Source organism: Ptychodera flava, unplaced genomic scaffold, assembly GCF_041260155.1.
Source record: "Ptychodera flava strain L36383 unplaced genomic scaffold, AS_Pfla_20210202 Scaffold_28__1_contigs__length_4768798_pilon, whole genome shotgun sequence".
NCBI lineage: Eukaryota > Metazoa > Hemichordata > Enteropneusta > Ptychoderidae > Ptychodera > Ptychodera flava.
Genome location: NW_027248350.1, coordinates 226,065 through 238,456, shown reverse-complemented (window position 1 = coordinate 238,456; position 12,392 = coordinate 226,065). Strand labels below are relative to the sequence as shown.

At 41.8% G+C, this 12,392-nt stretch overlaps 4 protein-coding genes across 4 annotated transcripts in view; 2 read left to right on the top strand and 2 right to left on the bottom strand.

Annotated features, from left to right (window-relative positions):
• Window positions 1–3,538: 3,538 nt before the first annotated feature.
• On the top strand, window positions 3,539–3,931 carry LOC139126944 (uncharacterized protein F54H12.2-like). The gene has a single exon (XM_070692865.1). It carries the CDS (start codon window positions 3,539–3,541, stop codon window positions 3,929–3,931), a length of 393 nt encoding a protein of 130 aa, XP_070548966.1.
• Window positions 3,932–3,989: 58 nt separating this feature from the next.
• On the top strand, window positions 3,990–4,871 carry LOC139126943 (uncharacterized protein F54H12.2-like). Its single transcript, XM_070692864.1, has one exon. It carries the CDS (start codon window positions 3,990–3,992, stop codon window positions 4,869–4,871), a length of 882 nt encoding a protein of 293 aa, XP_070548965.1.
• Window positions 4,872–7,472: 2,601 nt separating this feature from the next.
• LOC139127043 (activated RNA polymerase II transcriptional coactivator p15-like) lies at window positions 7,473–8,585 on the bottom strand. Its single transcript, XM_070692969.1, has one exon. It carries the CDS (start codon window positions 8,479–8,481, stop codon window positions 7,954–7,956), a length of 528 nt encoding a protein of 175 aa, XP_070549070.1. The 5' UTR covers window positions 8,482–8,585; the 3' UTR covers window positions 7,473–7,953.
• A 1,851-nt stretch (window positions 8,586–10,436) lies between these two features.
• Window positions 10,437–12,392, bottom strand: part of LOC139126942 (SID1 transmembrane family member 1-like) — a 53,064-nt gene continuing 51,108 nt past the window's right edge. The window contains exons 7-8 of the mRNA XM_070692863.1: window positions 11,835–12,107; window positions 10,437–10,693 (exon numbers count right to left, since the gene is read on the bottom strand). Of these exons, the coding sequence (XP_070548964.1) occupies window positions 10,437–10,693; window positions 11,835–12,107 (530 nt within the window). The remainder of the gene's footprint in view (window positions 10,694–11,834; window positions 12,108–12,392) is intronic.

Genomic DNA, 12,392 nt, shown 5'->3' with positions numbered 1-12,392 from the left:
AAACATCACTCGACAATTTGATGATAGTCATTCCAAAGGAGACCTCTGTCATGGAGTGTTGTCCACCTTCTCTATCCCTTGGCGATGTCCTCAAACGGGTGAGGTGCCTCTGTGCTTGCTGCTCTGGATCCATCGTCATCAAACATGAAACCTGTGACCAAATTGATGGACTTGGATCAGCACCTCAGCCAGGTGTATTACGATCCAAGTCATTCCGCAAGTTTTGGAGGAATCGATGCTGTTTACCGTGCTGCAAAAGAAGAGGGAATAAAGACCACCCGTCAGAAAGTGAGAGAATGGATGCAACATCAGGACACTTACACATTACACAAACCAGTGAGATGGAAGTTTCCAAGGGCTAGAGTAATTGTCGGTGGAATGGATCAACAGTGGCAAGGTGATCTTGCAGATGTCAGTTCACTAGCAAAATACAATTCAGGATTCCGATACATCCTCACCTGCATTGATATTTTATCCAAGTATGCCTGGGCCATTCCCTTGAAAGACAAACAAGGGGCCACTTTGGTGGCAGCGTTTGAACAGATTTTGAAGACTGGACGAAAACCAGAAAAACTACAAACGGATCAAGGCAAAGAATTCGTGAACCACCTATTTCAGAAATTTCTGAAGAGTGAAGACATTCAATTTTTCACCACCGGAAACGAAACGAAAGCTTCTGTGGTTGAACGTTTCAATCGTACCCTGAAAACTAAAATGTGGAAGTACTTTACCAGAAACAACACCCTAAGCTACCTATCGGTGCTTCCTCAGCTAATGCAATCTTACAACAACACTTGGCATCGCAGCATCAAGAGAAAACCAGCGTCTGTCAACAAGACCAATTCCCTTGAAAGACAAACAAGGGCCACTTTGGTGGCAGCGTTTGAACAGATTTTGAAGACTGGACGAAAACCAGAAAAAACTACAAACGGATCAAGGCAAAGAATTCGTGAATCACCTATTTCAGAAATTTCTGAAGAGTGGAGACATTCAATTTTTCACCACCGGAAACGAACCGAAAGCTTCTGTGGTTGAGCGTTTCAATCATACCCTGAAAACTAAAATATGGAAGTACTTTACCAGAAACAACACCCTAATCTACCTATCCGTGCTTCCTCAGCTAATGCAATCTTACAACAACACTTGGCATCGCAGCATCAAGAGAAAACCAGCGTCTGTCAACAAGACCAATGAAAAAGAGGTGTGGGATACTTTGTACAGTGACTATGAACAGACAAAGGTGAAATTCAAATTCAGTGTGGGAGAACAAGTGAGAATCAGCAAAACTAAACGTATGTTCAAGAAAGGTTATCTGCCAAATTGGACAGAAGAAATCTTCACTGTGTCGAAAAGGATCTCAAGTCGACCACCCTCTTTACAAGCTGAAAGATTTTGATGAGGAGGAATTAGAAGGTACTTTCTATGAACAAGAACTACAAAAAGTCGTCAAGAAAGAGGACGACGTCTTCAGAGTGGAAAAAATACTCAAAACAAGAAAGAGAAAGGGCAAGACTGAATATCTGGTCAAGTGGTATGGTTGGCCATCCAAATTCAATAGTTGGGTCAGGGATCTGGCAAAACTATAAGAGGGATGACCCTGTTCGGAGAGTCACAGTCTGACCGCCACTTTCATCATGGCTGAACATCCGTTTTTCATGACACTACCGAGCAATGCATCCATGGATGTTTTCCCAGACAATGCAGTGACAGGCTACACTGTGAAATTACCCAAACACGTTTCTCTGCGGGGCAACTGGGAAGTGGCCTTGATGGACATACACTACCCTTTCTCTTGGTACAATGTGGTCGAGGGCAGAAACATGCTGGCGTATGAAATTCAAGACCATAGAAAAACACTTGTCAAAATACCTGCAGGTTACTACGATGATTTTGGAAGTATACTGACCACTCTGAGAGAGCAAGGTTTACCCGACAACGTCCAATTGACTTTTGACCCGGTGTCTAGAAAAGTAACCGCTGATGTGAGTGAGGGTACCAGCCTCTACTTTCTACCAGGTCTGGCTGAAATCATGGGATTTTATCCCAATACCATCTTGAAGCAGAAGAACGATGCACCTTTCATGTTCAGTGTTCGAAACCTCGTTTCTCTGTATGTGTATTGCGACCTAGTGGACGACCAGTTGGTGGGAGATACCTTTGCACCCCTGTTGAGAATAGAAAATGTGGAAGGGATCCATGGACAGATGATCAACCGCACCTTCCACACGCCATACTTTCTTCCCCTGAGAAACCGCGAATTTGATACGGTAGAAGTCTACATAAGAGACGACACGGGTCAGAAAGTGCCATTTCAAGGTGGGAAAGTGATCGTGACACTAGCCTTCAGAAAACGACGCCCTACACTACTGTAGCCTGAACCATGCCGTATCGACGTAAAATCTATGAAAGCAACCTGGCCACATACAAGAAGTTTTATTTGGATCAGGTGGGAAATGGAGCATCGTTCCAGGGGGCAGCCGTGCAGAGAGGATATGGCTTGGGTGGTATTTTGGGAGGCCTCTTCCGTGCAGCCACACCACTGCTCAAACAAGGTGCTAAAGTCCTAGGGAGACAGATGTTGAAAACGGGACTCAACATTGCTTTACTCAAGTAAGTTAATGCATGGGTGTTTGTACCCATCAAGCCCAAAAATAAGAAAATGATCAGTTATCTTTAAAAACCACGCAATTTGATTGATATTTGGCCTAATTATTGGAATTATTAAATTCTTTAAAATTAATGTCTGCCTAAATCTTGACGAGTTGAGTCACGTGACCAAATCTGATATTTTCCCGCCAAAATTTATGTCTTTATTAATTTTAATATTCCAACCGTAAGCCGCTAAATTTTCTTGATTTTCTCTGCACTTTTGGAAACAACATCTATCATATTCTTTCAAAAATACATGGCACTCATGAAACTCTATCTATACTTCTTTCTGATATTCAAAATATTTACGTAAAACGTCAAAAATATTGTATTTGTTGTTTTTTGTGAAGAAATGTTATTCAAAATTCAATAATTTTGCATCTGCCACTAGTTCTAACACAAGTTCCCATCCCATTTTACATTAATTGGTCATAATATTTTAAATATTTTGATGTTTAACGGTTGGAATATTCAGTAATTTGCAATATACAATTTTGGCGGGAAAATAATAGATTATGGTCACGTGATCTGACTTAGGTAATATATTATGATAAATTTCAACTCAATCAAATGCAAAACATATTTTTGGCAATTTTCAAAATTTTCTGACCAGGTCTGATTAAAAAGTATGTTCAAACTTATTTACATGTATGTAAGCCTATGCCCATGCATTAACATAACTGAGCAGGGGATGCACTCAGTGGACGTAACATCAAGCACTCGGCAAAACGACGGTTGGTAGAAGCCGGGAAACAGTTGATGGCAGGCAGGGGTTCCAGATACTCAGTTCCCCAAGGCGGCGGTAGTATAAAACGTAAAACTCCAAAACGAAGAGTCATTTCCTCCAAAGCCAAGCGAAAGAGAAGATCTCCTGACATTTTTGACTAACATGGCATTTCTTCACGAACACTCCTGCGAGTGCACCAAGAGTGAACTTGACTTGTTCACAGTTCCTCCAACGCAGACTAGTGTGGAAGAGGGACAATGGGAAGAAGTGCATCCCCTGACCCACATTGTGGAATCGGGACCCATCGAATTTGTGATTTCGGGTTCAGGGGAAGACTACATCGATCTGTCCTCGACACTCCTTCTGATCAAGGCCAAGATTACAAAAGTTGATGGTACTAACCTCGGTGCAGATGCAGCAGTGGGTCCCGTCAACTTGTGGCTCCATTCACTGTTCAGCCAGGTGGATGTACACCTCAATGGCAAAATGATATCCAACCCTTCCCATACTTACCCCTACCGAGCGATGTTGGAGACCTTGTTGAATTTATGGTAAGGAGGCCAAAGAAACCCATATCGATTCAGCCCTCTTCTTCAAGGACTTTCACTTGAAAATGGATGAAGTGGACCCCACTAAAGAAGGTGGAGAAGTGAACAAGGGACTGAAAAACCGATATGCCTTCACGTCGGGCAGTAAAGTTGTCGATATGGTAGGACCCATCCATTCGGATCTCTTCTTTCAGCCCAAGTATCTAATGAATGGTGTCGAATTACGTCTCAAACTCAATAGAAGCAAGAATGCCTTCTCCCTTGTGAGCTCTGCAGAAAATCCAGGCTTCAAAGCTGTAGTCACTGAAGCCACACTACTGATCAGGAAAATAAAACTCAGTCCATCGGTACAGCTGGGCCATGCAGAAGCTTTAAAGCAGGGACCGTCCAAGTATCCCATACATCGTTGTGTGATGAAGGTTCTGTCTATTCCTGGAGGCACCATGTCCTTCAACAAAGACCACATCTTTCTGGGACAGCTACCTAAACGCGTGGTCTTGGGTCTGGTGGACAACGATGCCTTCAATGGTTCATACAAGAAAAATCCTTTCAACTTCAAACATTACGACATGACGTCGCTGGTCCTTAATGTCAGTGGAAAGCAAGTTCCGAGCAAACCCCTGAAACTGGACTTCACCCAAGCTGGTGGTCAATCATTCATCATGGCCTACTATTCCCTGTTTACTGGGACTAATAAAATAGGCAGGGATGAAGGAATCAACATCAATCGCTATGAATACGACAATGGATACACACTGTTTGCATTTGATCTCACATCGGACTTGTCTGCCGACGGAGGACATTTGAACCTGGTCAAAGAAGGCAACCTGGGCATCGAACTGCAGTTCAGACAAGCCCTGCCAAATACTGTGAATTTACTCGTGTATGGCGAACTGGATAACATCATTGAAATCGACAGAGACCGCAACGTCCTCTTTGATTACTGAAGTTGATTCCTCGACTGAAGTGAAAGATGGACACGTTAAAGTTGAAAGAGATCTTGAGTACAGATCGATACACTGCATCATCTTTTGGCGTGGTGGAACCATCAGACCGATTGCCTAAGACCAGACTAAAGTCCTATCCTGCTGCCTTTGTGGCCAATGTGGACCCAAGTACCCAACCAGGGAAACACTGGGTGGCTTTCTACTTTGCCGATAGCAACCGTGGTGAATATTTCGATTCGTACGGACGTCCACCCAACAGGACACCTTTCAAGGCATTCCTCAACAGGAACTCTCTCGACTGGATCTATAACAGACAAAGGCTCCAGGGACCTCTTTCTTCAGTGTGTGGACAATACGTCCTTTACTATCTGCTACATCGTTGCCGGGGATGGTCCATGTCGAACATTGTGAAGCAGTTTACAGAGGACTTGACTTTTAATGACTTTCTCGTGAATGATTTCATTGAAAAATTGACTGGTGTTGATTTTGACATTTATGATGTTAACTTTTTACAGACTCGTTTGACTTAGAAGTCATATTCATTACATTGTTACTAGTTCTGATGTTGGCTTTCCTGTTGGTGTTCAATAAATTTTCAAACTTGTTCAATTGAAAATACAAAGCATGTGTGCCTGTGGTTTTTTTTTTTGTTTGTTTGTTTGTTTTTTTCTGTCTCTCTCAAGGATGATGGGTATAAAGGGGGAGGGGGAGGAAGGGGAGGGACAATCAATCATACTCATTCATAACACAATCATACTTCGCTAGCTCACAAAGAGTATAGACGGACAAGATATTGGTTTTTCATTTTAAACAATAACAGTAAATTTTATTTTCTCAAAGTTAACAAAATTTAACAAGGCAAAAAACATGAAACACAACACTTTTTATTGCAAGTGTCTTTCAGTGTCCTTGGCAAACTTGTAATGTCCGAAGAAAAAACACATTTATGAATTGAAGCACAGTCCCTCCACCAAACGGTCGGGAAACGCTATTGTCAAAACGTGCGAACGAGGGGATTAGCTGGTAGGATGCGCGTTGCGCTGGCGTTCGCTGTTGATGACGTCACACCAGCTGTAGCGTCCCCTCAAAGAGTGGGTACGGTGGTGTCGTCTTCGACGAAGAAACTAGCCTGAATCGGCCGTAAAGTGTACAGCTATTTTGAAACGTCAGTATATTTGGCCAGAGGTCCATATATCTTTCTTTCATGAATTTGACTTTAATTGTACCGTCTATTTACTGTCTGTTCTGTGCTGTTTTGTGTCTATGTTTACAACTATTGTCTTACAAATTTTGACCTAGTGTTATTGGATTATGGATTGGTATGATTGCGATTATTTCATGTGTCAGAGAACATGAATTTTTGTTCGCTCTACACTGCAAAATTATGACGGTCTGTTTCATTCTGATGTCTGTACTTGTGATTAAGTATACCTAAAATTACACTGATGAACCCAGTTTTTGAATAAAGGTTTATAATGAGACGCAAACTGATAGATTATTGTGTAATGCTTTGCTCTGCAATTTAGAAAATGGCGTCCACTGACGATCTGTGTTCGCGTTGTGTGAAGAGTCGAAATATTCATGGTTTTTCGTTTTGATGACTGGTCAAATAAGTTCGATTGGGACCTATTTATCTGATTGAAAGCAATTTCAACTTATTTTAGCGATTCAATAACTGCAAATCGAAGTATAAGGGAAGGATAGAAAAGCAGATGACCCAAACTCGGCCGAACGCCATTTTGTTTTTGCGACCCTCGCAGAGTCGATGTTCGATTCTTTGAAATCTTTTTTGATCGCTGTGCCTTGCATACTACATGGTATTTAACGTAGATTTCTTGATTTGATACTTGTATAACACCATTTAAAATACACTGACGACGCAATTTTTGTGATCAAACGTATCCATTGGCGGGAATTTTACGTGAAAAATATTGTTTTGATTCAACCCCATTGCGGTTTTTCTGGCGTGTCATGAAGCCCTATCGAGCCATGTGCTTGATGTGTCACACAGGTCTCCCGGTAGCTGTAAAACAATGCCGCTACGATGCCGCTACGAATAGGAAAATTTACATCAAAGACAGGTCATTTTTGGTTCGATGTCCTATGTCCTCGAAAATCGCTGGCTCCTTGCACTCGTTTTCACGGACGGGGCATGTGAACTTCGTTTTAACTTAAACTGAAAGTTATACAATCGGAACACAATAGACCTCTTCACTCTGTTCCTCTGAAATGGTGTTGAAATCGATGTCTTGTCATCAAGAGAAATGAAATCATGGTCGTAATGATTACATTGGTGTTGACTGCAAGTGTAGTCTAGTCAAACGCAACCAGCACGTGTAAAAACAAAACACAGCCTCTGTAACGCATGCGCATTTTCCTTTAGTTCATTGCATGTCAGGTAAAAATGGTGTCATCGTTTATGCTAATGTTAGACCAAGTCGCGATAATCTCTTTACGCCAATAAACAGTGTATGCGCAACGCGCATCAGGACAATAGAAATACATTGCGTTTCCCGACCGTTTGGTGGAGGGACTGTGATTGAAGGAAATTGAAATGATTAACTGCCTGCAGAACTAAATGTGGAACAAACTGCAGTGATCATGTCGTTGCACAAGACCATTCCATACATAGACAGACTGTCCGATAGAGCTTCAAAACATCTTTCAGGGTCTTCACTCCAGCGGTAGTACAACAACTCCAACAGGTCATCAAGATCAAGTAATCCAAGGGGGGCATTATGATCCAGGGTGATGTAACACAGTTCAGCCATGGCAAGAATAGACTTCTGCACAGCCAGCATGTTGATTCGTTTGGCAGCATCCGTAAAGTATTTGCTGATGACTTCTCGTTGACCTGCAGGGGTATCGCCATAGTACAGGCACTCATGGTCTCTCTGAGATGGGTAGTCTTCTTGGCACCCCTCACAGTTTTCGTTGATGATAGCATTGACTTGGTCCAGGATAAACTTGGCGTAGACATATTTTGCCACTCTTCTTGCTACTTTCCTGTCCAAGTCATTTGGCATATCGCTGAACGAAGGCTCTGAAAAAAGGGATGAAAGACGGGTCTGTGAGTACCAGGTCAATTGCACGTCAGTGTCTTGGCAGCCTCATCGATACTCTGCACAATACTTTTCAATCGACTCCACTGATCCAAATTCAAATTGATGCCCTTCTTTGTCGGTATCAGTTCTCCAGTGTCAGGTTTCTTGAAGAATTCACTTATCCCCACGTACACATTTCCCTTGAACATCTGCACACTCACAATCCGAGCTGACGTCTCTGTGTCACGCAGAAGAAATCTCAATTGTCTCTCACCTGCTTGACTGGTGGTGCCAGGCTTGGAAGGTGGAGGGACCAAAGCAGCTGCTGATGGCTGACTGGACGGAGTCTTATGAGGCAGGGGCACTTCCTGAGAAGGCTCTGGCAAGTCAGGGCTCTTCCTCCCTGGAACATCTGCATACCTCTCATCTTGGTCAGAGACAGTGGGCATTGTCCAGACGCTGGTGTTAGTCTTAACGTTGAAGTAGTACGGCAGTTCTGCCTTCACTGAATAACACTTGCGCCATCCCTCTTCCAGTAGTCTTGGTGACAGTATTGGAGTTGCCATGGTTATGAAGAGTTGAGTTGTTGTTGTTGTTGAGGGTGGGACTTCTAGAGCAAGACTGGCCCTTAGATGGCCCTCTCAGAACTTATATACCCTCATTTCTGCATATATTAAGCAACTGACCAATCAGGAAAGCACATTGCTATCCCAATATCCCTTGCGGCATTTAAATGAACCAATGGGAGAGGCTAGTTAATGAGGCCCCCTAGCATGTGAAATAAAGTCAAAAAAGACCCCCTAACTTCCAAAGTGGTCTATACTGTATCCCTAACTACTAAGGTTAATTCAAAAGATCACGAAAATAAACAAGGGAGATAATTCTCACCACACACCACATGCAGAGTGGGTTACTGTTGTTCATTCATTGTCAGTCATACAAACTAAATTCAAGGGTAAAATTCTAAGCAATCGTCAAGCTATATTACACTTCCTTACCAAGATCAAAAGGAGTCCTCTCTCTATCCATCCAATCGAAAATCAATAAACACTAATCAAATAAGATTGAATCAAATGTCATCCTAAAAATTCTATGGAAAAATCATCTATAGTTCATGTTCACTAGTATAGCGTTCGTTCATGTCCGAGATTCGTAATCATTAATCAGTCCTTTGTCCAGTATATTCTCAGGCGGTTCCCACGTGTCATCCTTAGGATGGAAACCTTCCAATCGCACATGATAGCGCATTTCGTGACGACCATCCGAATTAAGTACAATTCATAGGTCAATTTAAGGCCTGGTACATATCATCAGTTTCATTGTCATTGCCATTACTTCCGGTATTATCAAGTATGGGATTCTCATTGACATTATCGTGGTCAACATTGTCATTTGTGTCTGTTACAGTGTTGCTAATATCCGTGTGGTCAATTATCGGTAATACCATTGTCATCGTCGGGTAGTTCATGTGGCCTATCGTTAGGATCCGTATATGGTTTCATTCGATTGACATGCACAACTTGTTGCCTGCATCGCGTATCACACGTGGCAAGGTGATAGTTCACAGGTATTACTTTCTCCACGACATGATAGGAGCAACGTCAAGGGTGAAGCAATTTTGGTGATAATCCGTGTTTCCGAACGGGCGTACACAACAATATTTTATCTGCAATATCTTAGTTACTGTCCTTAGTGTGTTTGTCATACTGCATATCCTGGTTTTGCTGCGCTATCTAAATATTATCATGGACAAGTGGCTGAATTTCACACAATCGATAAACCACTGTCTCACTATTGTCCTTAAGGCTTTTGAGGTTTGTACTTGGCTTAGTAAGGGTAACATCAATCGTTAATCTTGGTTCTCTTGCATACAATGTATAGAAAGTGACTCCTTTCTCGATTCTTCTTTACATGTCCAGTACGAAAAAAAATCCCATTGGCAAATATTAATGCCACTCAGTCTGATTGTGACTGATGTATATACTTAAGATTGTAAACAATATTGAATTAAATTTCTCAACGAGACCATCCATTTTCAAGTAATAAGTTGTATTATGCAGCTTCCATGTGCTCATTAATTCACACTCTTATGTACCAAAGTCGACAAGATGTTTCTACCACGATCGGATAACAATGTCTGAGGTGCAGAATGTCTGGCAATAATCTAATCGACTAATAGTCGAGCAACAACATCCGCAATTGTCTTTTCAATGCCAAAGACTTCACGCCAACGTGTAAGATAATCAGAAAACACAATGAAAAAGCATTTACCTCCTTCTGTAGTTGAAGTGGTCCTAATATGTCAACAGCTCCACAATTGAAGGGACTGTCGACAGGTATAGGCTGCAATGGTTCAACTGGTAGATTTATGTGAATCTTGTTTGTAAAGCGTCAACACACGATTTACACCAATGTTCAATGTCTCCATACATTCCAAACCAATAGAATCGTTCTGGTATCTTACTGTACATCTTTTGGAACCCTAGAAGACCCGAGGTGATTTCATCATGGCATGACGTCATCACTCTGTCCTGAATGGCGCGAGGAATGACAAGCTGTTCATGCATGTCTCTTTGCCGTCTTCCAGGGTTGGGCGTCCAGAGATGATACAGTACACCATCCTCAATAACATACTGTGTAAAACAGCTTTCCTACCGGTAGCTGTCTTTGTATAGGTGGGAAGTTCTTCATCGATATAAGACATAGGTGGTTGCAAGGTTAAATCATGCTGTTGCAATTCTCTGAAACAGTCTAATTGAAGTCCAGGGATGTCTGTTGCTGTGATAATGAAATATCGTGCACTTTGTCTTCATCATTGTCTTGCCGTTGTCTGGAAAGTCCATATGCATTTCAATGTTTTGTCCCTGGGCGATGTTGAATTTCATAGTCATATTCTTGCAAGGTCAATGACCAGCGAGCGAGTGGTCCTGTAGGCTCCTTTGTAGTCATTAACCATTTCAGCAGGTTGTGGTCAGTAATAACAGTGAAGTGCCTACCATATAGGTATAATGGGAAATGCTTAATCAACCAAATTATGGCTAGAACTTCTTTCTCAATTGTTGAATAGTGTTTCCCATTTTTGTCAAAGTAGCTGACGAACATCCTTTGGGCACGGATAGTTCTTTACTGAATCAATTTTCTTTGGATCGGTTTAATACCATCTCGTGTCATGATATGTCCCAATTACTAATTTCAGTCTTACAAAAGTGACATTTCATATGTTTAAATTTCAGTCCAGCTTTTCCAAATCGATTTTAGACCTCACGTAAATGGCAGAATATTCATTAAATGTTTTCAAAAATACAATGTCATCATCAAGGTACATCAGGCATATTTCTCATTGAAGTCTGGTAAGTAATAATTTGATTAAGCGTTGAAAGGTACTTTGCACGTTACACAAATCAAAGGGCATAATATTGAATTCATAGAGTCTGTTGTATGAAACAAAGGCGGTCTTTTCTATATCTTCCAGTGTGACTTCTATTTGCCAATATCCTGATGCTAAATCCATAGTCAAAAAGTAACATGCTTGCCCAAGGGCATGCAGACTAACGTCGATGTGCAGCAGTGGGTAAACGCCCTTCTTCATAATCTAGTTAATCTTGTGATAATCTATGCAACAACGCTTGGTCCCGCCAACTTTACGGACAAGGACAGTTGGCACCGACCATGGGCTTGTCAAAGGTCCAATTACGTCATTGTCCAACATACAACGAATATATTCTCCACAACAGGTCGTTGACTGGTAGGAACGCGATATGGGCATGGCTTAATTGGAGGATTCTCTACAGTATCAATAAGATGTTTCACAATATTTGTCTTTCTCAAATCATTGCCATGTTTTGCAAATATGTCGTCATATTCCATCAACAGCTTGTGCAGCTGTCTTGTGTGCTCGGCACACAAATCTTTTCCTCACAGATCCATGCTGCTCCTCGAATTACCACTGACGGGTAACACCTCATCCTGGCCAGTTGCGAGTAATTCACCTGGGTCTCAATTTTCTCAATTCTCATCAAGGCATGTCTGCTAGAACCAGCGTCCACCGGATGACCATCATCATTATGCGTTTCATCATTTTCAGCACCTGAATTCGCAACACATACATTACTATCATCGTCGTCAGTATTTTCAAACACACAAAGATTCATACCTCTATATATCTTCACAGGCTTATCGCTTGGATTTATAACTAGAACAGGGACACGCCAATTATTTGCAGTCACGAGGGCCCTTGCAAAGCCAACACCCAACTTAACATAATCACGTTGGCGCACTTCCACAAGGCCACAATTTCCATTGTCTACATCTACGGCTACTACCAAACAGTCTTTCACATGCATTTTACTATGGCCACCATTAACTTTCAGCCAGGTATCACATCTACCATGGCTTATTGTTCAGTGAAGATGATGTCAAGTCCGATATCATTCATTAAATCAGCTGCGATCAAACAGTCATAAATGGAATTTGCGAT

Coding starts and splice junctions, on each gene's coding strand:
- LOC139126944 (XM_070692865.1), top strand. CDS start 3,539: ATGGCATTTCTTCACGAACACTCCTGCGAGTGCACCAAGAGTGAACTT.
- LOC139126943 (XM_070692864.1), top strand. CDS start 3,990: ATGGATGAAGTGGACCCCACTAAAGAAGGTGGAGAAGTGAACAAGGGA.
- LOC139127043 (XM_070692969.1), bottom strand. CDS start 8,481: ATGGCAACTCCAATACTGTCACCAAGACTACTGGAAGAGGGATGGCGC.